Raw genomic sequence first — 25,861 nt, forward strand, 5'->3', positions numbered from 1 at the left:
TCACCTGACAGAGCGGTATTAAAAAAAAGTCGCTGTTCAATATATCATGTTTCACTGACATCAATTAAATGTTCCTATTATTTCTTGCCGCCTCCGAGTCAAGGAGTCGAGGATGTCCAAACAGAGTGTGATTTTGATGTTTGTAGTGGCTGCCTGCCATTCTAATGATTATATTGTTATAAATGGTTCTCTTCTAAAAGCGACATCACACCCATGCATTGAGAAGAGAGCATGGCATATGGGGGGGTACCTGTAGTGTAGCATCATGATACAGCTGCTGCACCATTAGCCCGGCAGAGCCCTCTCCTTCCTCGCATTGTGCAATCGCATTAATAGGGTGACTGCTCAGAAACGTTCATTATACGCAGAGAATCGTCTAACACTATGTATTTTCAACCTACTGTCATTTCAGGAGAGCAAAGGTTTCTAATAAAAAATGATCAATACTGAAAGAGACATCCTCTCATAAGAACAGACCCTTTGGGAAGTTGGTGTATTCTTTTTATAAACGCATGCGGCACAATAATGTCCTTAAAATAGAACTCACAAACAGCAAACCAGATCTGGACCTCCTGACAACCAAAGCAGCACCAGACCCTAAGTCACTGATTCCGCAGAGGTCTATCTTTCTAAAGCAAATGCTCCCACAGTTCACACCACACTGTTCAGTGCGGTGTGAACTGATCCCAGAATAATTATCAAAATATGCTGTCAGCTGAGGTTTGGTACTGGGGAAGCTTCTGGTAACAACACTAAGTTATTTGGAAACTCTCTCACACCAAACCAAAGCATGCCAGGTACCTTGTAATGGAATGGATCCTTGTATGAGCTCGCATGCAGTATAAAGTTCTTCACAAAAAACACAAGGTGCATATGAAAGACTAATACAACATGTATTTAGTGCTCTCCCACCAATAACACAGTGTGATGTGCTGGGGGTAGTGTTGGGGTGCTTTTCTTTTCCACTGACTACAGCCCGATAGCAGCAATCTCAAGAGGTCAGCGTTTAAATCACTACGTTGGAGCTGGGCCAACTTTATTATTGTATTATTTCTTGGAAGTTTAATGGAAAACAATCCAATTCACATTATATAAAACTCCACATGGCTGGAAATGTATCATGCATATATATGGTACTGATTTGACTCACTGTTGGAGCTATAAATGGCCTTATATTATTTAACAGTACAATTACTTGCTGTTTTTGTTTATAATGAATATATTATTTAGTCTTGTTATTTAGTGAGTTAATCTTGTTTTACTGCTTTTATTTTGAAGGCATGTTTTGGCGCTGGGTGATTAGGGCACCTGGTGTAATTGCATATATTGGAGACAGGTGGTGGTGGGAGCAGAGCACCAGTAGGCACATCGTTTTTTATCAGGTTGATTCAAGCCTCCAGGAGAAGCCACAGGAAAGGCTCAGGAAGCTGTGTTCATTGTTCTTTTGTTATGATATTGGATCATGCAAATAAATGCACAAACGGAGACTCTTGCCTAGACTTGGATCATTTTCCCTACGTAAGACTTGCTATCTGGTGCTTCAGCGGCAGTTTATTTTTAAGTTTATTTTCTGTTATAGCTTCTACGATTTTTGCCGCCACACTGACCGTAAATACTTTGAATTAGGAAGTAGGCTGCTTACTATATTTTTCACTGTGATCTATTTTATGATAGTCTGATATCACAACTTGTAAATGTATTGTTTACTCCTGACACCCATTCAAACAATGGCTCATGCTGCTGAAGCAGGAGAGCTGCTGTTCAACATGTATCATGGCAGCAGGTACTCATTAACAGTGTGGTGGATAATAAATAGTATGTGACACGCATGTCCGGTTAATGTTCCTGCTGCTGTTGAAAAGGAGGCTGCTCATAACCGTGCCATTGGTGTGCTATATGGAATTTGCTTTTACGCAAACTAGCATGATAGCCAACATATTGGAATGTTGTTGGATAATATTTAAACACTAAATCAAAGACAATTAGAGACAAGGACAAGGTTTAGTTATGGGAGCAGACGTTAAAGAGTCAGGCTGTTCTGTATTCACTGAGCATTTCCGACTGATTCAGAAAGTCTGTATGTCATTACTAACTGATAAGACGGCAAACATTTCTCTGTGCAGGGCACTGAGCTTTTCAGGGAGTCTGGTATGTGGTGGTATGAAAATAAATGGTTAACCCTGCATCAAAATGCTGGTAATACCATTCAATGCATAAATGAATACAGAAAAATGAGGGAGAGGAAAGTCGGGGGGGATGCAGCGTGACTCACCAGAGAAGGGAAAAAGGCATGTGCCATGGTGAGTTTCTCTACCTTGTCTCTGAGGGAGAAAGTCCCATGAGCCCCTGCTGGCAGGAAGCTGTTCTGCACCCTCAGCTGGCCGAGGTTAGCCACAATGACCCTCCGCGAGCACGAGCTCTCTGGGATGAGAATAACTGGGGCACCAGCCTCAATATCCAGCAGAACCCTGGAAGCCCGCTGAGGATGTTCTCGCACCTGTAACGGAGAGCAAGAGGGAGAGAGGGAGGGGACGGGTGAGAGAAATCAAACAGAGGAAAAAAAAGAGTTGGAAAATAAATTGAGAATAGGTTCAGCAGTAATAGGGGAAAACTTTATTCTGATATCATTAATCTTATAAATAATATACACAACCATAAAAAAGTCAAGAATCATCTGTTTTAGATTAAATACCAAATGTTCAATTTATAATTGATGGTTTTGGTCCCAAAAGAAGAACAAAATAATTTAACATTCCATTCAGTGGATGTCAACAGAGATGTATGATGTGAAGAGTGATGAAGAATATTGTTAAATAATATTGGAGCAGATCGGTGTCTCTAAATCAGGGGTGTCAAACTCAATTTCATCGTGGGCCACATTAGCATTATGGTTGCAGTCAAAGGGCCGGTTTTCAATTTAAGACAATATAAATATACATATATATAAAATCCTCATTTGAAACCCCCTGTTGTGTCACTTTCACCTCTCACTCATTATGTAATAAACGTATTAGTTTATTATTAAATAATGAGAGTTCATTGTTGTTGTTGTTGCTGCTTTTATTAACACGGTTCTCTCTTAACACATGTCCCGGTCATAACATAGACTCACGTAAAACCCCCCGCCTCCTGTACGACCCCAACTGTCGCAAAGCATCAATGCATGTCACAATACACATTCTCTGACATCTCCCCCCTTTTAATTACTTTTGAACCGCATCATTATTAATGCATACAACATACATTCTGCAATGCAAGTAAAGGTAACTTCCCGTCATAGTCCCAGAAACATCAGTGACCAGCCATTTAGCTACATAAAACATTGTATTTCAATACAACATAAGACTTCCTCACGAACAACGTAAACATAATGTCCTTTACAGATCCAGTCTCTGAACAGGTTTAACTCTACCAGACCTGGTTTGAGACAGTCCACTAGGGGTCCCCCTCAGACCAGGAGAGCTACATCCAGAGCTCACCTGAGTATCTGATGCATTTGGTTCTGTAGAGCAGTCTTTCTCAAAGAGTGGTCCGCGGACCACTGGTGGTCCGTGAGCAGCCCCTAGTGGTCTGTGAGTATTTTGATAAAATGTCACATTTGAAATTAATATATTATAAGTTTAAAGTGTTTCTCAAACTGTCTTAAAATGACTAGTATAGAGTGCAGCATAGATGTAGCGTAGCTACGTAGGTTACGATCTTATGTCATAAATGATTTGCGCGGTCAATTTGAGCTGTCAACTGACAAGATGGATCGATGGCTAAAGACAGGGTCAGTTAAAAGAAAATTAAATGACAAATCTGACGTGACAGTCAAGGTGCATCGTCCTGATGCAGGAGATCCAGCAACTACAAGTGGTTCAGCCGCAGCGACAAGTGATTTTGTGTGCGTTACTGAGTCCCAGGAGAGCGGTCTAACCACCACCCGGCTGAAAGCTGTGAAACTCGGCTTGATCGCGGAAAGTCCAGCGCTAAAGTGAAGAGAAATTATCACAGCGACTACATAAAATTCGGATTTTTCTGGACTGGAGATAAAGAGGATCCCAATCCACACTGTGTTTTGTGCTACGAGTCGTTGGCTAACGAGGCTATGAAACCTGCCAAGCTCAAGCGTCATTTTGAGAGCAAACACAAGGAATACATTGGGAAACCTTTAGCATTGTTTGAGAGAAAACGTGATGAACTTAAAAAACACATGACGAAGGCGCCCTCACATTTTTTTGCGACAGGGGAAAATGCGAAGGCTACAGAGGCATCATACAGGGTATCCCTTCTCATCGCAAAAACAGGGAAACCTCATTCAATAGGTGAAAATTTAGTCAAACCAGCTGCCAAGGTTATGGCTAATGTATTGTTTGGGGAGAAAGCAAGCGACGAAATTAACAGGGTCCCCCTCTCCAATGATACTGTCCAGCGGCGAATAACAGCCATGGCCGAAAATGTGAAAGATCAGCTGATCACAGGTTTACGCCAAAGCCAGTTTTTCACACTGCAACTGAACGAGTCAACTGATATCGTGAATGAGGCAAATCTGCTGTGTTTTGTAAGGTACATTTATGATGGCGGTGTGCAGGATGAATTTCTGTTTTGTCGTTCCCTGCCGACCAACACCACAGGGGAAGCCATTTTTGACTCAGTCAACGATTTCATCCTGCAGAATAATATCGACTGGACACGATGTGTTGGTATTTGCACAGATGGTGCAACTGCAATGACTGGGAAACACAAGGGACTGGCAGCGCGCGTACGCGCAGTTGCACCTTGCGCCACAGCAACACACTGTTGCATTCACAGAGAACAGCTGGCTGTGAAAAAAATGCCACCATGCCTCAAATCAGTACTGGACGAGTCTGTGAAAATTGTTAATACAATAAAAACCAAAGCACTGAACACAAGTCTTTTTAAAGCTCTGTGTGATGAAATGGGAAGTGAACACACAAAACTGCTTTTCCATACTGAAGTTCGCTGGCTGTCGCGTGGGAAAGTTCTCACCCGTGTATTTGAACTGCGCGATGAGGTGATGTTATTCTTGCATCATACTGATGAACTGTATGACAGACTGCATGATTTCCAGTGGCTCTCAAAATTGGCATACCTGGCCGATGTCTTTAGCGCACTCAATGCTTTGAACTTAGCGCTGCAGGGAAAAGCCGTCACCGCCTTCAATGTGCAGGACAAAATTAAAGCCGCACGCCTCAGTGGCGGCTGGTGGAGTTTTCTCCAGGGGGGGCTATAACTCAAAAATGTATATATAAAAAAAAAAAAAGCATGCATACATGTACTAAGGTATCAAACGAGTGTATTTACATAAATGAAAACAACAAAAACAACATTATAGATAGCTAGATAGAAGTGCAAAGAGAAAACAAGTGCGATATATAGAGTATGTACAGTATATGCAGTTAAGAGTCATTATGTAAAGATAAGGGCAGTATAAAGAGGTGGGAATAATTGGCATAGTATAAACAGATGTAGTATGAACAAATATACAGATGTGCTATATTACTATACAGATGGCTAATATACATATATAATAAATATCTATCCATCTCTATATCTATCTCTCTATCTATCTCTAGATATATCTCTATATCTATATATTTAAATAATATATATCATATATAACATGGACAATACACATACTTTATGACAGAAGGCTGTGACGTCAGCCCCGCCGCCAAATCCAGCTGCATTCAGCTCGCGGCGCAGGAGAGGTGCGCCCCAACATCGTCCTATCTCTTGTATTGAAGAGGAGCTACTGCGCATGTACAACTTTTAACGAGAGTCTATGGGCAAAGATTCCTGCGCCCCAGGGCGGAAATACGTCACCAATCAGACAATGTCAACTAACGAAACAACTTTACTCATCATTAACTATGAAATATTTATCTTGCACATCTAAAAAAATATATACATATATTTCTAAATATTTTAATTTTATTATTTCATTTTTTTTATTTTTTTTTATGTCTTATTCAAGGAAATGTGGTGAGAGGTGAGTGGTGGGGCGGCGCCCTAGCGCCCTCTATTGGCCAGCCGCCACTGGCACGCCTCAAGATGGAATTGTGGTGTGTCCGTCTGGATCGCCAGGAGTTTGACTGTTTTCCGACGCTTGTGGATTTTCTCCTTGCTGCAGATGAAGAGCTGGGCGGCGGCACAGTTGCAGCCTTCAAGGAACATCTGCAAGGCCTTCACTTTGAGCTGGGAAGATATTTCCCAGAACTAGATGCAGGCTATGAGTGGATCAGGAATCCATTTGGGGACAAAACGCACATCGAACACGTCAGCTCCAAGCTCCCATCAAGACAGGTTGACAGCCTTGTGGACATCGCATCTGATGGGACACTGAGGACGACTTTCAGAGAGAAAAGCTTGACAGACTTTTGGGTCCACGTCCAGCCTGAGTACCCAGCAGTGTAGAAGGATCAATGTGGACTGTGATATGAGACTAAAACTCTCCAGTTTGGATCCAGACATTGTTTCACTGATGTCTCGGCACAAGCAGCACCATTCCTCCCATTAGGTAGCAACAGAGACACGCAGTGTATGAGTGAGTAAACAATGCTATCTGTAAATGTAACAGTGTAAATAATTACCTTGTGTTTATTGTTAAATTCTTGTTAAACTTGGGCCTGCAACCATAGTTTTACTGTATTTTATTTTTGAAAATACACAGCAGAAGTTTGTGTCGTACTAAATGCGGTGCATTTTGCGTATCTCTCTGTTCGCTCGGACATAAACTCAGTAATAAATGTAGTCTATGTTTCATATGATGTGTAAAATCTATCAGCATTTACCGTTTAAATCGCATGTGAACGAAATGCTTGTAGAATCCGTAGTTGTATTTGTATCGTTGATTTAATGTGTGAACGAGCGATATAGAGAAGGTCACATAAAGCTGTTATTATTAGGCTGTAATTTGTAATATACTGTTGGAGTAGTAAGCAGGCCTATTGTATTTATTCTAGTTTATATTTAGTTATATTTGGTGTATATTTAGTTATATTTAGTGTATATTTCTCCTTCCTTCTTTGTATTGAACTGTTGCACCTCAATTTCCCTCAGGATTAATAAAGCTTCTTGAATCTTGAATCTTGTTTTGGGATATTGGGGGAGTTAGGTGGTCCGTGAGTATTTGTTTATTGGTTAAGTGGTCCTTGGTCTGAAAAAGTTTGAGAAACACTGCTGTAGAGTGTTCGACTGGGGACCTCGTATCAGGCAGTGCTTGGAGATGGCAACGGTTTCGCCTGTACAGGGCTCCTTGCTGTGTAACGATGACATATGATCTCTCAGTTGTACTCTCCCCAGCCACTGCCGCAGTGTGGACCAAGTGTTCTAATTTTCTAGCCTAGTGATGAGAGCGGTTTCACACCATGTCGCTTGTTGTAGTGGAAAGCTTGTTTACTCTTCTCAACAGCATCCTTAGCTCTGACGTGCTGTCGGTTCGGCCATTTTGGTTGCAGGACTTTAGTCAGAGTAGGTAAAGTTCTTTGGATTTTCCTGCCCATTAATAGTTCCGCTGGACTGACACCAGTGCTGCTGTGCGGTGAGGATCTGTAGAACATAAGAGCCAGTAGTGGATCTTTTTGTCTCAGCATTATTTTGGCTGTTTGCACTGCACGTTCAGCATGTCCATTGCCCTGTGGGTTGTGGGGGCTAGAGGTCACATGCTTAAAGTCCATCTCAAGGGCAAAGAATTTGAAAGCATCACTGCTGAACTGTGGCCCGTTGTCACTGACAATCTCTTCCGGTATTCCGTACCGAGCAAAAGTAGCTTTCAGCTTTAAGGTCACCTGAGCACTTGTAGTGGTTGGCATGTGGAGTATCTCCAGGTATCTGGAATAGTAGTCTGCTATGACAAGAAAGTCCTCCTTTTCATCTTCACAGAGATCTATGCCTATTTTTCTCCATGGCCTGTCTGGGAGGGGTGTTGACAGGAGAGGTTCTCTGTTCTGTGCTCTCCTATGCTCCCGACAGTACATGCAGTTTTCCACTTTGTGTGTGATTTGTGACGCTATGCCAGGCCACCACACTGAAGTGTTGGCTCTCATTCTGCATTTGTTAAGTCCTTGATGACAATCATGTATTCGCTCTAACATTTCTGATCTCATTGACCCTGGTATAACTATCCTGCTCCCTCTAAGTACCAACCCATCATGCACAGACAGTTCATTTCTCACAGGAAAATACTCTGTTGCACTGCTCTGTGTGTGTGTTATGTGTTCAGGCCACCCATTCTTAATGTACCTGATTATCATTTGGAGTTGCTCATCAGCGGCTGTCTCTGCTCGGATGTCATCCATCTTCGTCTGTGACGCCGGGATGCTGCTCATCACAGCAGCAACGTAACACTCAACATCTGTGTGGCTGTCTTTGCTGTGCGCCGTTCCCTGTTGTGGGCTCCTGGACAGCATGTCAGCCACAACCAGTGTTTTTCCCGGTGCGTATTCACCCTCAAAGTTGAACCTCATCAGCCGCATGAGGAGTCTTTGGCAGCGTACAGGTGTGTTGTCCAGGTCTCGAGTGTTCATCAGTGGAATGAGGGGTTTGTGGTCTGTAATCAGTTTAAATGCAGGCAGTCCATAGAGGTATTTCTCAAATCTCTCACATGCCCACACAGATGCAAGGCACTCTTTTTCTATTTGAGCGTACCTTTTTTCAGCATCACTGAGTCGTCTTGAACAGAATGCCACAGGTCTCCAGTCTTCACCATGGAGCTGGAACAGGACCCCACCAACTCCATAGCTGCTAGCATCAGCTGAGACTACTGTGCTCCTATTAGCATCATAATACATCAAGGCAGGTGACGTTGTGAGATGCTCTTTGATTTTGTCGAAGGCCGCCTGCTGCATCAGACCCCAAATCCAGACAGATGTCGATCTTAGCAGTTCATACAGTGGTTGACCCACTGTGGCGAGGTCAGGAATATATTTCCCCAAGTAGTTTATCATGCTCTCCTTAGCTCTAGGATATTTCCAGGCAGTGAGAGCTTATTGATCGCTGATACTTTCTCCGGATCCGGTCGTACCCCATCTTTGTTGATCATTTGGCCCAAGAAATGTAACTCAGTCTTTCTCAGCATGCATTTCTCTGTGTTCAACTTCAGGCCTGCTGACTCTAGACGCTCCATTACTTTCTGCAGGTGCTCATTGTGTTCACTCATGTCCCTTCCAAAGACAATGATGTCATCCATATAGACTGCAGCTCCCTGCAGCCCTTCGAGAGTCTCTACCATTTTCCTTTGAAAAATATCTGGGGTGCTGGTGATCCCAAATGGGAGACGTTTGAAGCAGTACCTTCCATAAGGCGTTATGAAGGTAGTTAGCCTCTGGCTATCCTCGTCCAGAGGGATTTGCCAGAATCCTGAAGCTGGGTCTAGAGATGAGAAAACTGTGGACCCACTCAACTGGGCTATCATCTCTTCAGATGTAGGCAGAATGAACCTCTCTCTTTTGACAGCTTTATTTAGTCTCTTTAAGTCGACACAGATGCGTGCCTTTCCATTCTTTTTCGGGACCGGCACCATCGGTGCACACCATTCAGTTGGTTCTGCCACAGACTCAATGATGTCGTTGGCCACCATTCGGTCCAGCTACCCCTTCACCACATTTAACAGGGGTATAGGAACTCGGCGTGCTGTGGCTACTGCATAGGGCTGAACATTGTCTAGCAGTGCGATTTTCACAGGCTGTGTTTTTAGTAGGCCAAACTCCTGTTCGCTGGTACTGATTTCATACACTCGCTTTGTTAGCCCCATTGCTAAAGATGTTGGCGGGCTGAGCAGGTTATTCACGGTATCACCACGAATAACATAGAGCCTAAACGTGTATGTTTTGCCCTTGTATTCCGTCTGTGTGATGAACTGCCCCAAAAAGTGCAACCCACCCCCTGGACCACTCAGTACTTTCTTTGCCTTGTGTAGGACTCTCTTTGGCTCAACTGTTTCATACACAGTCTCACTCATAACACTGCAGTCAGCGCCAGAGTCGATTTTAAACTTTATAGGTTTGTCTTTGTGATTATATTTGTCCTGGCGCGACCTCCACTCTTTAATCTGCGCGCCGCCGTGTTTCTGCGCAACTTCCTGAACGGCACAAGCTCGCTCTCCCTGCTGGTAAACCTGTGCTTTTACCTCCTCGGACTGCCGCACCTCTTGTACCGTCATCTTCAGAGTGAGTTTCGGGATGAGTTGTAGCTTCTGTGACATTCCTTAGTCCAAAATGCTTACCACGATCCTGTCTCTGATGTGTTCCTCTCGTTTTGCACCGAAGTCACAGTGTTCAGGCAGTTCGTACAGAGCGCGGATAACTGTCTCTGCGCGCTCGCCCACATGCTGCACTCTCTGGTTGAAACAGGCACGTTCGTGGATAACGTTACGTCTCGGGATAAAATAGGCATCAAACTTCGTCATAACTACATCAAACTGGTCTTCGCTTTCCCCCTCTTCAAAGGTGAAAGAGCTCAATATGTTCTCCGCTTCCTTGCCGAGTGCATACACCAGCGTGCTCACTTGAACCGGACCGTCCCCCTGTCCAGTTTAGTAGCCGTCCTGTAGCGGGAAAATCGTTTTTTCCAGTCAGGCCATTCCGCCGGCTTCTCAAAACAAAAACTCTGCGGTGGTTGAAACTTTGCCATTCTCGACAAACTTCTGACACCATGTAATAAACGTATTCGTTTATTCTTAAATAATGAGAGTTTGTTGTTGTTGCTTTTATTAACACAGTGCTCTCTTAAAACATGTCCCGGTCATAACATAGTCTCACGTAAAACCCCCCGCATCCTGTACGACCCCAACTGTCGCAAAGCATCTATGCATGTCGCAATACACATTCTCTGACACATTATTTTATGGGATGGGGAGGGGCGGTGAGGAGGAACAGAGAGGAGACGGTGATGGTGGACGTTTTCCTCCAGCCTTCACAAACTTTACACACATATTTAAAAGTATTTATCGTCTGAATATAGAGAAAACAAATTCATGAGCTGCAAGTCAAGACCTCATATCTTTCTCAAATTTTTTTTAAAACATAAATCCATGTGTGTCTCTGAATGAGCGGTAGCGACACCGGACTGACTAACAGAGCGGGTCATTCTGTGAGGAAGCAGCCGTCTGTCGGTTCTGGTTCCGGTGTTTCTTGTCTCGGCTGCTGAAGCAGACTTTTCTTCGTGTTTGGTGTCGCTGTGCCGCTGTTACTCTGTCACTCACTGCCTCACTCAACACTGAGAGAAGTCGGTTCAGTGCGCATGTTGTGGGACATGTAGTTTATGGGCAACGAGCTTCTGTAAAGCGGCTAGTAGCCGTATAATAAACATTATATTCTTAGAAAACTCTCGCGGACCACATAAAATGAGTTTGCGGGCTGGGTTTGGCCCACGGGACTTGAGTTTGAGCCGTATGCTCTAAATATTGAGTTAGAGCATTTTCCTCTGGACTCCTCCTGCCTTCTACAATGCCATCTGGTTGACATATGGTTTATTTTCATGGACGCAAACAAACCAGTTATACTAATAAATTGTCAAAGAGTGTGCACACTTGTGGTGGATATTCAATGTAGTTTATGTTTTTCAAAGACAGCTGATAATAACCACCTTTTGTTAGTTGCAGCTTTGAATCCTCGGGACCCTGGTTTGCAAAATGTTCATTTAGCGTACAAACATAATCACAAAGTACTCACAGCCTGGCCCTCCATAGCAGCCCTCTGCCTGCCAAGGACATCCTGCAGCTGAGTGAAATGCTGGATGAAGGCCACCACTTCGGCTTGAAAGCGCTGGGTGTGGACGTACTGCACGGAGGCCATCTGCAGGGACACCTTGATGTCACATTCCCGCTCCAGGTCAGGGTCAGGCTGGCCGTACCTGAAGGGACCGGAATACCAAGGTGAATAAAAGAAGACCGATTCTTAAAATCCCTCTGTGTTATACAGACTTATTCTCTGCTCAGACGTTTGCGATACATACTTATGGATGTTGAAAATAAGGGCCTCCCCTCCTCGGGTGGTGAAGCGCTCTCGGTACAGATCCCCATGTGGGGTAAGGTCACTCAAGGACAAACTCCCTAAACTGCCTTGTAATGCCAGGTCGCCATCTTAACGATAAGACATAATGGAAACATTAAACTTCACAAGTTCATCTATTTATGTTTAACACATTGTTGTTGTATTGTCTTCTACTAGGCAAGGTGAATCTGAGTATTTCATACACACCCATCATTTCTAGATGAGCTGACAGTTTGGACACACTGGCTCGGGCAAGCTCATTGATCTTCTTGTTTAGTACAAGAGACAAAGAATGAACCTGAAAATGGAAACATGAAAAGGTTTATTAATAACGCATTCACTTCAAAACTGACTCATAAATTCACAACAAGAAAGGCAGTAAGGAACATTGAAAACGTTGGAAGTTGCTGCACTAAAGTTTAACATCAATAAAGAGCTCCAAAATGAAATGGGAACATTCCCTATTAAATAAAGCAGGTGCAGTATTCACACAGCAGGACTGTGGTTCAGGGTCCTCCTGATCAAGGTGTACTGAATGGCTCTGAATGCACCCTTGCACACACACAAATATACACACTTATGGATGCCCCACCCCCCTTTGATGTTTTATTTTATTATTACTATTTGTATGTATTTATCTTTTCATATGGCTATTTTATTATAATTTTTTTTATTGATCTCTTTTTGTACTTTTTTCTTTCTTATATAGATACCGCTTAACGAAAGTGGAAACACTGTTGGCCAAAATGTGAATATGTATGTATAATGAAACTGAATCTGAAATAAAAACTGAGTTAAAAAAAAGGCAGTGGATTGTTACACATATCAGGAATATCATTAAAAATGTATCAGCCGTAAAATATAGTACATATTCATCACAAAGAACGGCAAAGTTTGCACACTACATTTTAAATGTCACTGTGCTATACTGGGAGGAGGTTTACAATCATTTGAACAGCTGATGTGATTATATCGTCATCATTTCTATCTACCTAGAGAATGTGTTCTATATTTCACAAACATATCCTAACTTCTTTTGGATGTTTGACTTAACACTGTCACTTTACTGTGGTGCTTAAGAGGAAGCCAGCATATCAACACACTCAGTTGAGAGACATGCTAGTGTGGGTAACACATGTTTAAATGACTTGTTAAATATCATTCTTTTACAGAATGCAGCCGCCTAACATGACAGACATGGTGTGGACAGCCCCAGGACCAGTGACCTACCTTAAGGTCCACTTTAGTGTTGACAGGCTCGGACATCTCCTCCTCGATGATGTCAGGCTCATACAGAGGCTGTCCTGGCTCTTGGGGGGGTGACATAGGTGGCACCTTCACTGCATGGTTATTGGCAGTGGAACCAATCCCAAAGAAGTCGAGGATAACCACCCAGGTCTGCAGAGTGATCAGAACATCCAGGCAGTTGAAGTCCACATCAACGCTCCGTCCCACTCTGCCATAGCGTGTTTTGAACTCTGGGTGGTTCTGGTCCACCAGCAGTACATTGATATGAACTAGGGAGTCATCAAAGTCTGGAGGGGGCTGAGGGGATGGTGTATGACGGGTAGGGGAGGGTGGGGGAGTGTTGGGACAGTCTGGGTCTCTCTTGGATTTGCGCGTGGCAGCTGAAGGGGTGCTGGGGTGCCTCTGGTAGAGCTGAAAGACGTTCTGGGCTTCCTCCATGTGTGCCGGCAGGGAGCGGGGCATGTCTGGGTACAGCGCGTTGGACGCTGATGGACAGCTTTGGGAAAGGTACTCCTTTGGGCTGAAGGTGGAGGGCTTGGGAGCTCCATGAGACACCATCAAATGTTTGTATTTAGACTCGGGGTTCTGTTCTAGGAGGTCCTCCATCAGCAGCGAGCGCAGAGCCAGCTGGACCGTCAGTAGATGAGGGTGGTCTTTGGTGAAGTCTCCCTCCAGATCTTGGAAGCGCAGGCTGACCAAGCCCTGGGATCCCTGGGTCAGATCAGCACTGAGCTGCACCTGCAGCTCTGCCACGTGTAAGGTGACTTTGATCTGAGTAAAGGAGGAGTGGAGAGCGGGTTTGTGATGCTGGAGAGGCAAAGGAGAGGAAAGTGACGAGTGGGAGAAGCTATTATAGGGAGGGTCCCTTGCAAACAGCCCTCCCTGGGGGTCAGGAAACCGGTGAGGTCTGGTGGAAGAAGGTGTTGGTGGAGGGGGTGTGGGCGGTTGGCTGGGTGTGACACGCTGCTCCTCAATGAAGGACAAATTGTCCAATGTCTGCAGTACTTGTTCATACACAGGCTTGCACAGGAACACCTAGAATGAGAAAGTCAAGCATTGGTACAAGGAACACCAGTACCAGTGGCCCTATTTAGAACATGCTGCTATTATGTAAAATATATATAAAACAAATATATATACACAGTATCTCACAAAAGTGAGTACATCCTTCACATTTTTGTAAATATTGTATTATATCTTTTCATGGGACAACACTGATATGACACTTTGATACGATGTAAAGTAGTCAGTGTACAGCTTGTATAACAGTGTAAATTTGCTGTGCCCACAAAAAGCCATTAATGTCTAAACCGCTGGCAACAAAAGTGAGTATACCCCTAAGTGAAAATGGCCAAATTGTACCCAAAGTACATACATACACAGTGAAGGAAATAAGTATTTGATCCCCTGCCGATTTTGTAAGTTTGCCCATTTACAAATACATTAAAATTCTATACTTTTAATGGTAGGTTTATTTTAACAGTGAGAGACAGAATATCAAAAAGAAAATCCACAAATGTAGATTTAAAAAGATATAAACTGATTTGCGTTTCATTGGGGGAAATAAGTATTTGATCAAGAAAGTACTCCTGATGTCAACACGTTACCTGGATAAAAGACACCTGTCCACAGTCAATAAATCAGATTACAATCTCTCCACCGAGGGCCAGACCCGAGACAGGTCTTGTGATCATGGTGGAACTAATGTCAAGGACATCAGGGACAAGATTGTAGACCAGCACAAGGCTGGAATAGAAGACAAGACCACCAGCAAGCAGCTTGGTGAGAAAGAGACAACTGGTTTGATTATTAGAAAATAGAAGCAGCACAAAATGACCATCAATTGCCCTCATTCTGGGGCTCCACGATCAATGATCATGAGAAAGGTGAGGGGTCAGCCAATAGCTACACAGGAGGGACTTGTTAATGACCTGAAGGCAGCTGGGACCCCAGTCACCAAGAAAACTATCTGTTACATGCTGCGCCGTAATGGATTAAAATCCTGCAGCATCCTTGCTCAAGAAGGCACATGTACAGGCCGTCTGAAGTCTGCCAGTGATCCTCTGAATGATTCAGAGAAGGCTTATCAGAAGGTTTTGTGGTCAGATGAGACCAAAATCAAGATCTTAGGCATCAACTCCACATGTCGTGTTTGGAGGAAGAGAAATGCTGACTAGTACCTGAAGATCACCATCACCAGCATCAAGCATGGAGGTGGAAACATTATTTTCTCTGCTAAGGGGAAAGGGCGATCCACTGCATCGAGGGGAGGATGGAGGGGGCCGTGTATCTTAAAATACTGGCTGATAACTTCCTTCCCTCATCCAGGACACTGAAAATGGGACATGGATAAACATCCGGCCAAGGCAACTAAGGAGTGGCTACAGAAGAAGCCCATTAAGGTAATGGAGGGGTATAGCCAGTCTCCAGACCTCCATCCCATAGAAAATATGTGGAGGGAGCTGAAGCTTCCAGTTGCCAAGGATCAGCCTCCAAACCTTAAGGATTTTGAGAGAATCTGCAGAGGGGAGGACCAAAATCCCTTTTGAGATGTGAGCAAACCTGGTGACCAACTACGAGAAACATCTGACCTCTGTGCTGTCCAACAAGGCTTTCTCCACCAAGAACTAAGGCATGTCAAAGGGATCAAATACTTGTTTTCCCACCATTAAACGCAAATCAATTTATATATTTTTTTTAATGTGCATTTCTGGATGTTCTTTCTGATATTCTGCCTCTCACTGTTAAAATAAACCTACCATTAAAAGTATATTCTTTGTAAGTGGGCAAACTAACAAATTCGGCACGGGATCAAATACTTATTTTCTCCATATACAGTGGTATGCAAAAGTTTGGGCACCCCTTAGGAAAACCACTGCATCAGTTTGTCACTTGCTGAGCTTTTGAAGCAGCAACTTCATTTTAACATATGTTATACCTTATGGTAACAGAAACATCTCAGTAGTGAAATAACTTTTATTGGTCAAACAGAAACATGTTTATGTGCATTCAAACAAAAATAGGCATGTGCATAAATTTGGGCACCCCTAAGAAATAATTCCATTAATATTTAGTATTGCCTCCTTTTGCTGCAATAACGGCCTGTAGACGCCTCCTGTAGCCACAGACAAGTCCCTTAAGCCTGGCAGGTGGTATTTTGGCCCATTCTTCCACACAAAACGTCTCCAGTTCAGTCAGGTTTCTTGGCCTCCGTGCATGGACAGCCTTCTTCAAATAAATCCATACATTTTCAATGATGTTAAGGTCTGGGGACTGGGATGGCCATTCCAGAACATTGTACCTGTGCTTCTGCATGAATTCCTTGGTGGATTTTGATCGGTGCTTAGGATCATTGTCCTGCTGAAAAATCCAACCCCGGCGTAGCTTCAACTTTGTGACTGACTCTAGAACATTCTTGTCAAGAATCTCCTGGTACTGTAAGGAATTCATGTGGCCCTCAACTTTAACAAGTTTTCCAGTACCTGTGCTAGCCACACAGCCCCATAACATGATAGATCCTCCACCAAATTTTACAGTGGGCAACAAGTTCTTTTCATTGAATGCAGTGTGTTTTTTTCGCCATGCATACCTGTTCATGTTATGACCAAATAACTCAATCTTGGTCTCATCTGACCACAGTATTTTGTTCCAAAATGCTTCTGGCTTGTCCAGATGTGCTTTTGCATACCTCATGCGACTCTTCTTGTGATTAACACTCAGGAAAGGCTTTTTGCACATCACCCTTCCAATGAGCTCTTCCTGGTGCAAAGTACGCTGGATTGTGGAACGGTGAACAACTACACCATCAGCAGCCAGATGTTGTTGTAGTTCTCTGGAGGTGGTCTGTGGCTTCTCTGTGACCATTTTCACCATCCTTCGCCTGTGCCTTTCCCCTATTTTTGTCGGCCTACCACATCTTTCCTTCACACGGACTGTTCCTGTGGCCTTCCATTTCACAACTACGTTTCTGACTGTGGAGACAGACAGTTTAAACCTGTCAGATAATTTTTTGTACCCTTCTCCAAATTTATAATGTTGGATTATCTTAGCTTTCAGGTCAGTGGAGAGTTGTTTTGAGGTCCCCATCTTGCCACTCCCTAAGAAAGAACCTAGGCCAGGCACAGCCAGCTATTACCTATGTTAAATAGCCTTTTTCATGATTGGTTCCACCTGTCTTTGTAATTGAAGGTCTAATGAGCTAATCAAAGCAATTTTGTGCAGCAACCTGTCAGCTATAAATCCGTACAGGTGTTGAAATGAATGCTATTTATAAGGGTGCCCAAACTTTTGCACATCCCATTTTTTGCATTTTATTTTATTATAATAAAACTATGTAATGCTACCCTAAGAATTTTGGTCTGGAAAACACTAAAACGTCTACATCTTTGTAGGAAAACAAATGTTGTTGCTGTGATCTTCTATTATAAAGGAAAAGCAAATTGTCATGAAATCTCAGAGGGGTGCCCAAACTTTTGCATACCACTGTATATATATATATATATATATATGTGTGTGTATATATACACATATATATATACTTTATTGGGAAAGTTGGCCATCATTTAAATGCTGCTAGTATTTGATCTGAGGACAGTTTTAATATGATGTATACCTGAACAGAGTTGACAAATTTGCCCTCGATTCGCAGGAGCCCCGTACTCTTACAGGGCTCCTCTGCCGTGAGGAAAGTGAACTGGATGTCTTCTTCAACTGGAATCTTCTCCAGGGTGAACTGTATAGTGGTGTCTTTCAATATATGGAACGCTGGTAAAGAAAACAAACACGTGGTCTTGTTTTAAAAGCTGCATCTGAAATGTATGCTTATATTATTTACATGTCCAAGCACATAGAATAGCATTTGGAACACAACTATGAATAAAATGGGTACAATGTTTACCTTTTCCACGGCTGAGGGATTCAAAGAAGTCATGGCGTGTGAACTGTGGCTCATCATGATTGATGCTTCCGTTGTGGGATGGGGACATGCTGCCCACTCTGTGTGTCCTCTTCAACACCAAGTGACTCATGTTGACTGAATACAGTCGGATATCTTTCACCAACACCTGTAACTTCTCTCCTTCAGAGTCTTGCCCGGTAACAAAATTCTGAATTGTGATGCTTCCCAGATGACCAACCAACAGCTCGGGGTGTCCAGGTTTACGGGGAATGGAAACAACAGGTGATTCAATGCTAATATTGAGAGTCAGCTTCACCAAGAATGTGTCTAAGGTGGATTCAGGTTCCTCCACGGGAGGATCCTCCTCATCCTCATATGGATAAGCCCAGCTCTGACTCTGAGTTCTCCGTGAGGGAGTCTCAAAGAGCGAAACCATGCCGCTGTACTCTGCCGTCTTGGTGGCTAGAACTGTTGACACTTTGGTGGCAGCGCTTTTCAGCATGGAGCGGAAATTGTCTTCGACCTCATTGGCAGACAGACTCAACTCCTTCAGGAACTTGGCTGAGTGGTTATAATGCAAGGAGGCCATTTGAAGTTGCAAGGAACACTCCCCTTGGGATTTCTCCATCAGGCGAAAGTTTAAAGCTTCTGAGGAAGAACCTTCTGAGTCAGCAAGGAAGGTTAATCCGCCAACACTGCAGGAGCTATCAGCACTACCAATGCTAACCACAAACTGGCTTCGGCCTCCTTCCTGGGTCAGGTCAACCAACTGCATGGACCCGAGGGACCCATTGATGTCCAAACGACTACCCATGGACACATTGACCTTGGTGCCGGTGATGCTGGCAGTGGCAATCTTCAACCCTTTCTTCTCAGCAAACAGGGCACTGCCAGTGGACACAGTCCGGAGTAGAAGCAGGTTAAGACGATGGATCTCCACAGTCAGCTCTTTGTTCTGGTCATATGTGGCCTGATATGTCCCTTCCTCTTCCTCACTGCAGGGCTGTGTTGGATATTGCTGTGCTGACGATGTCCAGGAGCTTTCTTCTTTAGGAAAAGACTTCTGGAGGAACTTGAGTAGCTCCACCATGGTCTCAGGGTTGAGAATGATGTCCAAGTTATTGACCTGCATGCTAGTCACCTGAAGGGAGCTGTCCAGGTTCATGGAGGGGCAGTCTGAGCTCACAAACTGGTACTCAAGCTTTATCAGGGCCTCCTGGTCTTTGATAAAGGAACTGAAGGGGGAGATTCTATCAGTAGGCATACCAGAGGATAACGCAGTATGATGGCACTGATGCTCGAGAGACCTGCCATCGGACAACAATGGGGATGAAGGCTGGCTCTCCCGGAGGCTGCCCGAGGGTATGTCAAAACTGAGATTTTTGTGTGAAGCCACAAGGAGGTCGAAGTCTGAGCCATAGGTCTGTAAGGTGTCTACCAGCAGAATTCCATGGACAGTTAGAGAGACTTCAGCATCATAAGGCCGCTTGACAAAATTAGCATTTGTGCCAAATACCTTGAGAACACATATGTAGCGGCCATCGCTTTCTACACCAAGCTGCATGTAGTTGATGTTGAATTCCGCTAAAAGCAGACGGGATTCCACCAGTACTTCCCGTGTGTGCTGCTCTAAAGTCATCACACTCTGGGTCAGGTTCTTGGCTGACCCCTGAAGCTTCCAGGAGCTGTCCTCCCTCTGAAAGATCTTGTCATGGCGGAGGGTAAGGGGGTCAGGGGACCGTATATTTGGGCTCTTCTCTTGGCTTTTGTCCCCTTCACTGCTTAGCCTAGCCAGACAACTCCTAAGGGCAGTCATCTTCTCAAGGTTGATATGGACCTTTAGGTCTGGTAGAGTTCCTGACAGCACAGCCCCTGGGAGCTGGGGGTCCGAAGTGTAGCGCAGTCTCTGCTCAAGCTGAAGCAGCACATTAAACTTCTCCACCACGTGAGTAGGCCCCACCTCACTCTCTTGGAGATGTTTCCAGTTGTCCTTGCAGCGACCAACCATTATCTGCAGGTCCTTAAAAGACAAGGAGTACTTTTCATAAAGCTTTCTCCTGTAGGCCTGGGTTCCTTCAGGGGATGTGAGGCTGGGGAGTTCAGGGCTTTTGAGCTGTTCTTTAAAAGACATATCTAGTTCAGGTGGTGGAGACTCTGGTGGGGTGGCAAGGGGGGTCTGGTATTCATCTTCACTCATGTCTTCCCTTTCAGGTTGGGTAGCTTTTAAGCTGGTCTTTGTGTCATCTTCAATGAATAACATAGCAAAAGGTAAAAGATGAGTTAGAAACACCAAGATAATGGGGTATATCATTCATTTTCAATTTGCTTCAATGGTTGCTCTGGTTTACCTTGAGAGTTTGTGAGGAGAATCCTGCCTAAATCAACAACAACTAGCATCGGGTCCTCTGACTGGAAGTCATCAGGGAAAATCACCTGAGGTGCACAGATGTCCAGTTTCATGGTCCAACGCTTGCCGTTTTCCTACGAAGAAAAACTGTGGCATTTAGAACTGATTCAACCTTCAGTTATTTAAATTCAGCATCCAGTGAAACTCTTACAATAAACTCTCCCACAAGCAGCTGATCAATGGTCTGTCGGATCTCTGCTTTAGTCTGCATCTTCAGCTTGTTGTACTGCCTCCTGGCCGCTTCGGCCACTCTCAGTTCCAGCTCTGACTGATAGCCAAAGCCTGAGGAATAGAGAGAGGTTTTAAAATAAGAATATTCTGGTTGTGAAGGAGATGTACAGTACTTGGAAATAAGGATGACTTTTATACGATTTCATAAAAGTTTGGTATTCTATTATAACATGTTTGACATGCTTTAAATGAATGCTTATCTTGGTGTTTGCTGTTTGCTTTAAAAGAGCATAGAGTGGGTTGTAAATACCTTTCGCATGTAATCAACCTACAGTTTTTATTCCAAGAGTAACATTTGATTTTACTGAGTGATTTCCTATAGTGCATTATAGCTGAGGTATCTTGCTTTTGTGACGCTGTTTTTGGACCATCATCTAATCAAGAACATCATGAGAAGGTGTGATTCAGCTCAACAGGTGACATTGATTGATTGAACATTGCATGTTGACTTTGACATAATCAGATCAGCATGTGGTCATGTCACACATTCCCAGGGATATTACATTTTTGGGGGTTTTCACAGTATTTTTCACCAGTCCTGACCGTGTCCCTTTTTTAAATGTGTTGTTTGACGCAGCTCTGGCACAGATTAGTAGAAGGGTATGAAAAAAATATTTGCGTATAAAAATATAGATGGAAATTGTGAACATTCTTGTTTGAAACTGTATTTCCTATAAAACTATAAGTCGATGTCTACAATATGAAAAGTGCACCAATAAACATGTTCATAACAAAATGTGTCCTCCATACAAGGGCAACATGTTCCAGTACTTACCAGAGGTATGAACCCTTCCTTTATAGAAAAACTCTGTCACTTTTTTGATTGCTTGCGGGTTGTAGATGATGTTCAGTGGACTGGTGTTCACTTCCAGTCTCCGCTCAAACTGACACCTTACAGGGTTTCGCTCATAAATCATTTCAAACACTGGTGATGACGAGCACTCTGCGTTGCATCCTGACAGCACAAAGACAAAGATTGGATCCTTTTAAAAGACAGTTGCAGGGAGTACGGCGCTCTGCCACTACAAGAGGGATACTCCGTCTGTCAGAAGCCTAGCAGCAGAATGAAATATCCCCATAGATTGAAAAAAGTACCACAAGCACCTAAATAAAGAATGTGAACTACCCAGAATGCTACAAAAAACTGTAAAATAATGTTTGGCTCACACTAAACACAGCTTTGATAAACCACAATGTCACAACCTCAACCACAATTAGGAATTGATAACATAAGATTAAATAGAACATTTTAAAGAAAACTCTTACCAGAGGAACTGCCGGAGTGGCCCGATGGCTGGTTGAGGGCAACAACAACTTTGTCCTGCAACGAGTGACACGTTTAAACATCAGAACCTCACACAGCATACAGTAGGAAAGAACAGTTTTATCACGCATGAAAAGCTGCAAGTCACATTTCCAAACGTTTCTTCACATTAGGAACTCTGTGCCCCCCCCGTCTCCTTTGCTGCTTACCGTTTTGGGAGACACCAGGACGGGGAAGATGGTGCCCTGAGTAGTCAGGTCTCTGAGGAAAAGCCCCCCCAGCTTTACAGACAGCAGAGAGGACTCAGAGCGAGGGAGGGACTCCAGACTCACCTTCACCCCTGTGGAGAGGTGGTGGCAGAAAGTTACATCAAGGCAGAGGTACACAGTAGTCTGAGCATTCTGAAACAATTTAAACTCAGTGGACACATGTTGGTCTCTCAAAGAGGGGAGCTGACACCCGCAGCGGCAAGACAAAGTATAAATATCCTGGTTTTATGAATGAACTGGTCTTCACCAAAGTCACATGTATAGACAAACACAAATGTGCTTAAGCTCATAACAAACCTTTTTAATCGTTCATGTCTTTATTGATCATGCCGATCAAACAATTGGGTCGCTGGCTGAAAAAGTAAGTGAACCCTTGGATTTAATAACTGGTAAAACCTCCTTCTGCAGTAATAAATAAAGTGCTTCGGTAGCTCCAGATCAGACCTGTACAACGTTCAGAAGGAATTATGGAGCATTCGTCCTCACAGAACTGCTTCAGCTCAGCCATATACCCAGGATGGTGAAGTGCTCTCTTGAGGTCATTCCACAGCTTCTACTTTCTCCTGATGATGGCAAACTTTCCAGGCCCCAAATCATAATCTACCCCCACTGAACTGTTCTTCCCCTACGTGCTCTTTGGTAAACCGAAGGAACACAGGGATGTTATTCTGGAGAGCAGCGTCTTCCTCCGTGCTGTCCTGCCATGGACTCTATGGGTGTGTAAAGACAGAGATGTAAACCAGATCTTATGACTGCTGCCAGCCTTCAGCTGTGACTCTGGGATTCTGTTTACCTCATTGATCATCCTGCATGGTGACTGTGGAGTCATCTTCGCAGGACTAAATTCGCTCCTTTTGTAGAAAATGTGTCTTAATATGGATTGATAAATAACTTAACTAATGGAGATTACTTTGTAACCATTTCCAGCTTTATGAAAATAAACAATTCTTGAGCGTAGGTCTTCTGAGATCGGTTTTTTTTTTTAGGCACAGTAAAAATCAGCAGATGCTTGAGCAAACTCTAAATATTCAACTGATTATTATAAGTCAAAAAAGCTGGAACAACACTTGTAATGTCGTGTCAATAATTAAAATTGAGTCCTAACTTTAGTTTTTGTAAGTATTGTGGTTCACAAACTTTTTCTTCCCTACACTGTGAATGCTTGAGAAATGTTTTCAATATGGATAATAACAAAATAACCATTTGTGTGCTATTAGCTAAAACAGTGTCGATTTTTGTAACTTAAGTGAAGATCAGATACTTTTTTGGGAACAAATGTATACATTAACAGGATACTCCAAAGGGTTCACCTAAACTTCTTGCCACTACTCAGCATATACAACTCTCTAGCTTCGTTGTTGATCTGTAGATTCTCTTTGGCTTCATTGTCTCTTATGTGAAATTTGTCTAAACTATGCCAATGTACCTGAAAATTCCAACTGGATGACCCCACTTTCGTTGAGCGAGCCCCCCCTCCTGTCCTGGTGGAAGAGCGTGACTCCGCCCTTCTCCAGTAAGAACTCCAGCCGTGCAAACAGGTGATCTCTCCTAGTGAACGTGTTCAGAGTGTGAGAGTCCTCCAACGGGTCGAACAGGTCTTCTGTCTCTGCTGGAGAATCATTATAAGACCAGGGTCAGCAGTCAGAACCACCGAAGACACAAAACACAAACCCCTAACTCTTCAAACCAAGTCTAAACCTCATGGGACTGAATATATAATGCTAGTCAAATCAATCCTTTGGTTCAACTCCCTTTAGAGCTTCTGAACAGACTGAAGAAGCTGCTACATGCTGTCAGCCAGCTCTTCAGACAGGGGGAGTCTCACCCAGAATGTCCCAGGTGGACGGACTGGGCAGAAGGTCCTCAGGCCTCTCTGGGTCCTGGGACTCTCCATACCAGCCTCCCCAGCCCGGGAACCAGGACTGCAGGTACTGGATCATTCCTGAGCTCCCACTCTTCGGGATGGATGTGGGGGGTTCACAGGGCGGGGGGTCACTGCTGGGCTCGCGCACATTCTGGAAGAGAATACAGCAGGCTGAAACTAGAACATGTTTAGGAGATCAGGGAGAGACTGTCAGTGACTGATTTGGATTTCTTTGTAAAAACTATAAATAATAATACAGTTTATGATGTATTTTCCTGATTCGAAAATTCAATTGTCTGTTCATAAAAGAATCAGAGAAAATCTTATTATATACTGTGTACCTGTGAAACAAACACTATGTATTGATTTATGCAAAACTATTGATTCAGTATCTTTTCACAGGAATGTTAAGGTGAGTGTAATCAGAGAGCCGACCCTGCCTCCCTCTGAGCACAAGCTTCTATATTTGTTCTCTGTGAGTTCACTGACAGACTAACAAGAGTAGAAACTAGCCAAAAGTGGATTTGTCTTCCCCAAAAAATCCCTGAAGACCCTCAAAGGGATTGCACTTGAATGTTGTACAGTAATAAACAGGTGGAAGAATGATCTAAACCTACCTCTGCGATTTCTTCCTGCTTTCGGAACCAGTCATGAACTATTTCTCGGAGACTCTGCAGCTCCTCGAGGGTCTGCTCCTCTTCCACTCGCTGCAGCTCGCTCTACAAATGAACACAAACAGAGCATAGGAACAAATTCATTCCAAATGACATAATCATTGTAAAATACTTAACTTATATACCTGAGTGGCTCACACGTCAGGCCCACATGAGGGGAATGCTGGGTAATGAAGTCAGTGTTGTTATCACGGCACATATTCTGTGGCGTGCACATTGATAGTGTAACAATGTGACCCATTTAGTAGTGATCAGGAGAAGTCCTATACATACTTTGTATTAAAAGCTCTATCTGACTGAGTTTGGTTATTTATTGAAACATTGTGGCAACCTTTTGACATTGAAGAGCTACACGTAAAGTACATGTTATCCATAAAGTAACTATCAGCCTATTTCCTCCTCCCTGTTGAAGAGGTAATATGAGCCTTACTTTATTTTAACTACTCAACATGTAGCACATGGTGGAATGTCTTTTTGTGTATGTGAGAGCTGCCTTACAATAGACCTGTTGGACAGGAACCTTCCATCAACTCAAATCAATTGCAGTGTCTTTAAATATGAGTTTAGAAACATGAAACCAGTCTGCATGCACAGAGCATCCTCCCATCACAGCCCACACTACTCAATGTGTGACCCAAGGACTAAATGCGTTCAATATACAGCTGCAGAGGATACACTATCAGCAAATAGTAGCCTTAAGCAGTAAAGTAGTACACAGCTCTTAACTTCTTCTCTTCTTTGATTACTAGCTTTTTCCATGTGGGATGGAGCCTGCTTGAGCATGATAACACCTGATTTTATGTAAATGCAGCCAACACTCAGCTCATATTCTCAGCACACATTTTTAATATTGGATTAATCATTCCCAACCCTACTAGCTAGCTAACTCCCAGCAATGCGATTTTCACTTTATTTTTCCTTTCAAACAAATGGCCAATCGTCACAGAGTAAAACAGATGCAGAGCTATTTATCTAGCTTTGTGTTTTGCTAGCTCCCTTTTGTCATTACAG

General features: G+C 43.5%; 2 protein-coding genes across 2 annotated transcripts in view; one reads left to right on the plus strand and one right to left on the minus strand.

Moving 5' to 3' along the window:
• The window catches only part of vps13d (vacuolar protein sorting 13 homolog D), an 86,435-nt gene that overhangs the window by 41,880 nt on the left and 18,694 nt on the right, over positions 1 to 25,861 (minus strand). Inside the window, 15 exon segments of the mRNA XM_063882796.1 lie at positions 2,273 to 2,497; positions 11,676 to 11,856; positions 11,959 to 12,085; positions 12,204 to 12,294; positions 13,227 to 14,279; positions 17,857 to 18,008; positions 18,142 to 20,385; positions 20,490 to 20,622; positions 20,700 to 20,830; positions 21,555 to 21,734; positions 22,046 to 22,100; positions 22,253 to 22,383; positions 23,739 to 23,921; positions 24,138 to 24,327; positions 24,794 to 24,895. Coding sequence (XP_063738866.1) covers positions 2,273 to 2,497; positions 11,676 to 11,856; positions 11,959 to 12,085; positions 12,204 to 12,294; positions 13,227 to 14,279; positions 17,857 to 18,008; positions 18,142 to 20,385; positions 20,490 to 20,622; positions 20,700 to 20,830; positions 21,555 to 21,734; positions 22,046 to 22,100; positions 22,253 to 22,383; positions 23,739 to 23,921; positions 24,138 to 24,327; positions 24,794 to 24,895 — 5,178 coding nt within the window.
• On the plus strand, positions 4,430 to 5,026 carry LOC134865101 (zinc finger BED domain-containing protein 5-like; the record flags this gene model as incomplete). The annotated part of the gene is made up of 1 exon (XM_063884550.1): positions 4,430 to 5,026. A coding segment is annotated over exon 1 (597 nt), but the record flags the coding sequence as incomplete, so codon positions are not given.

The sequence above is a fragment of the Eleginops maclovinus genome, chromosome 1 (genome assembly GCF_036324505.1).
Source record: "Eleginops maclovinus isolate JMC-PN-2008 ecotype Puerto Natales chromosome 1, JC_Emac_rtc_rv5, whole genome shotgun sequence".
NCBI lineage: Eukaryota > Metazoa > Chordata > Actinopteri > Perciformes > Eleginopidae > Eleginops > Eleginops maclovinus.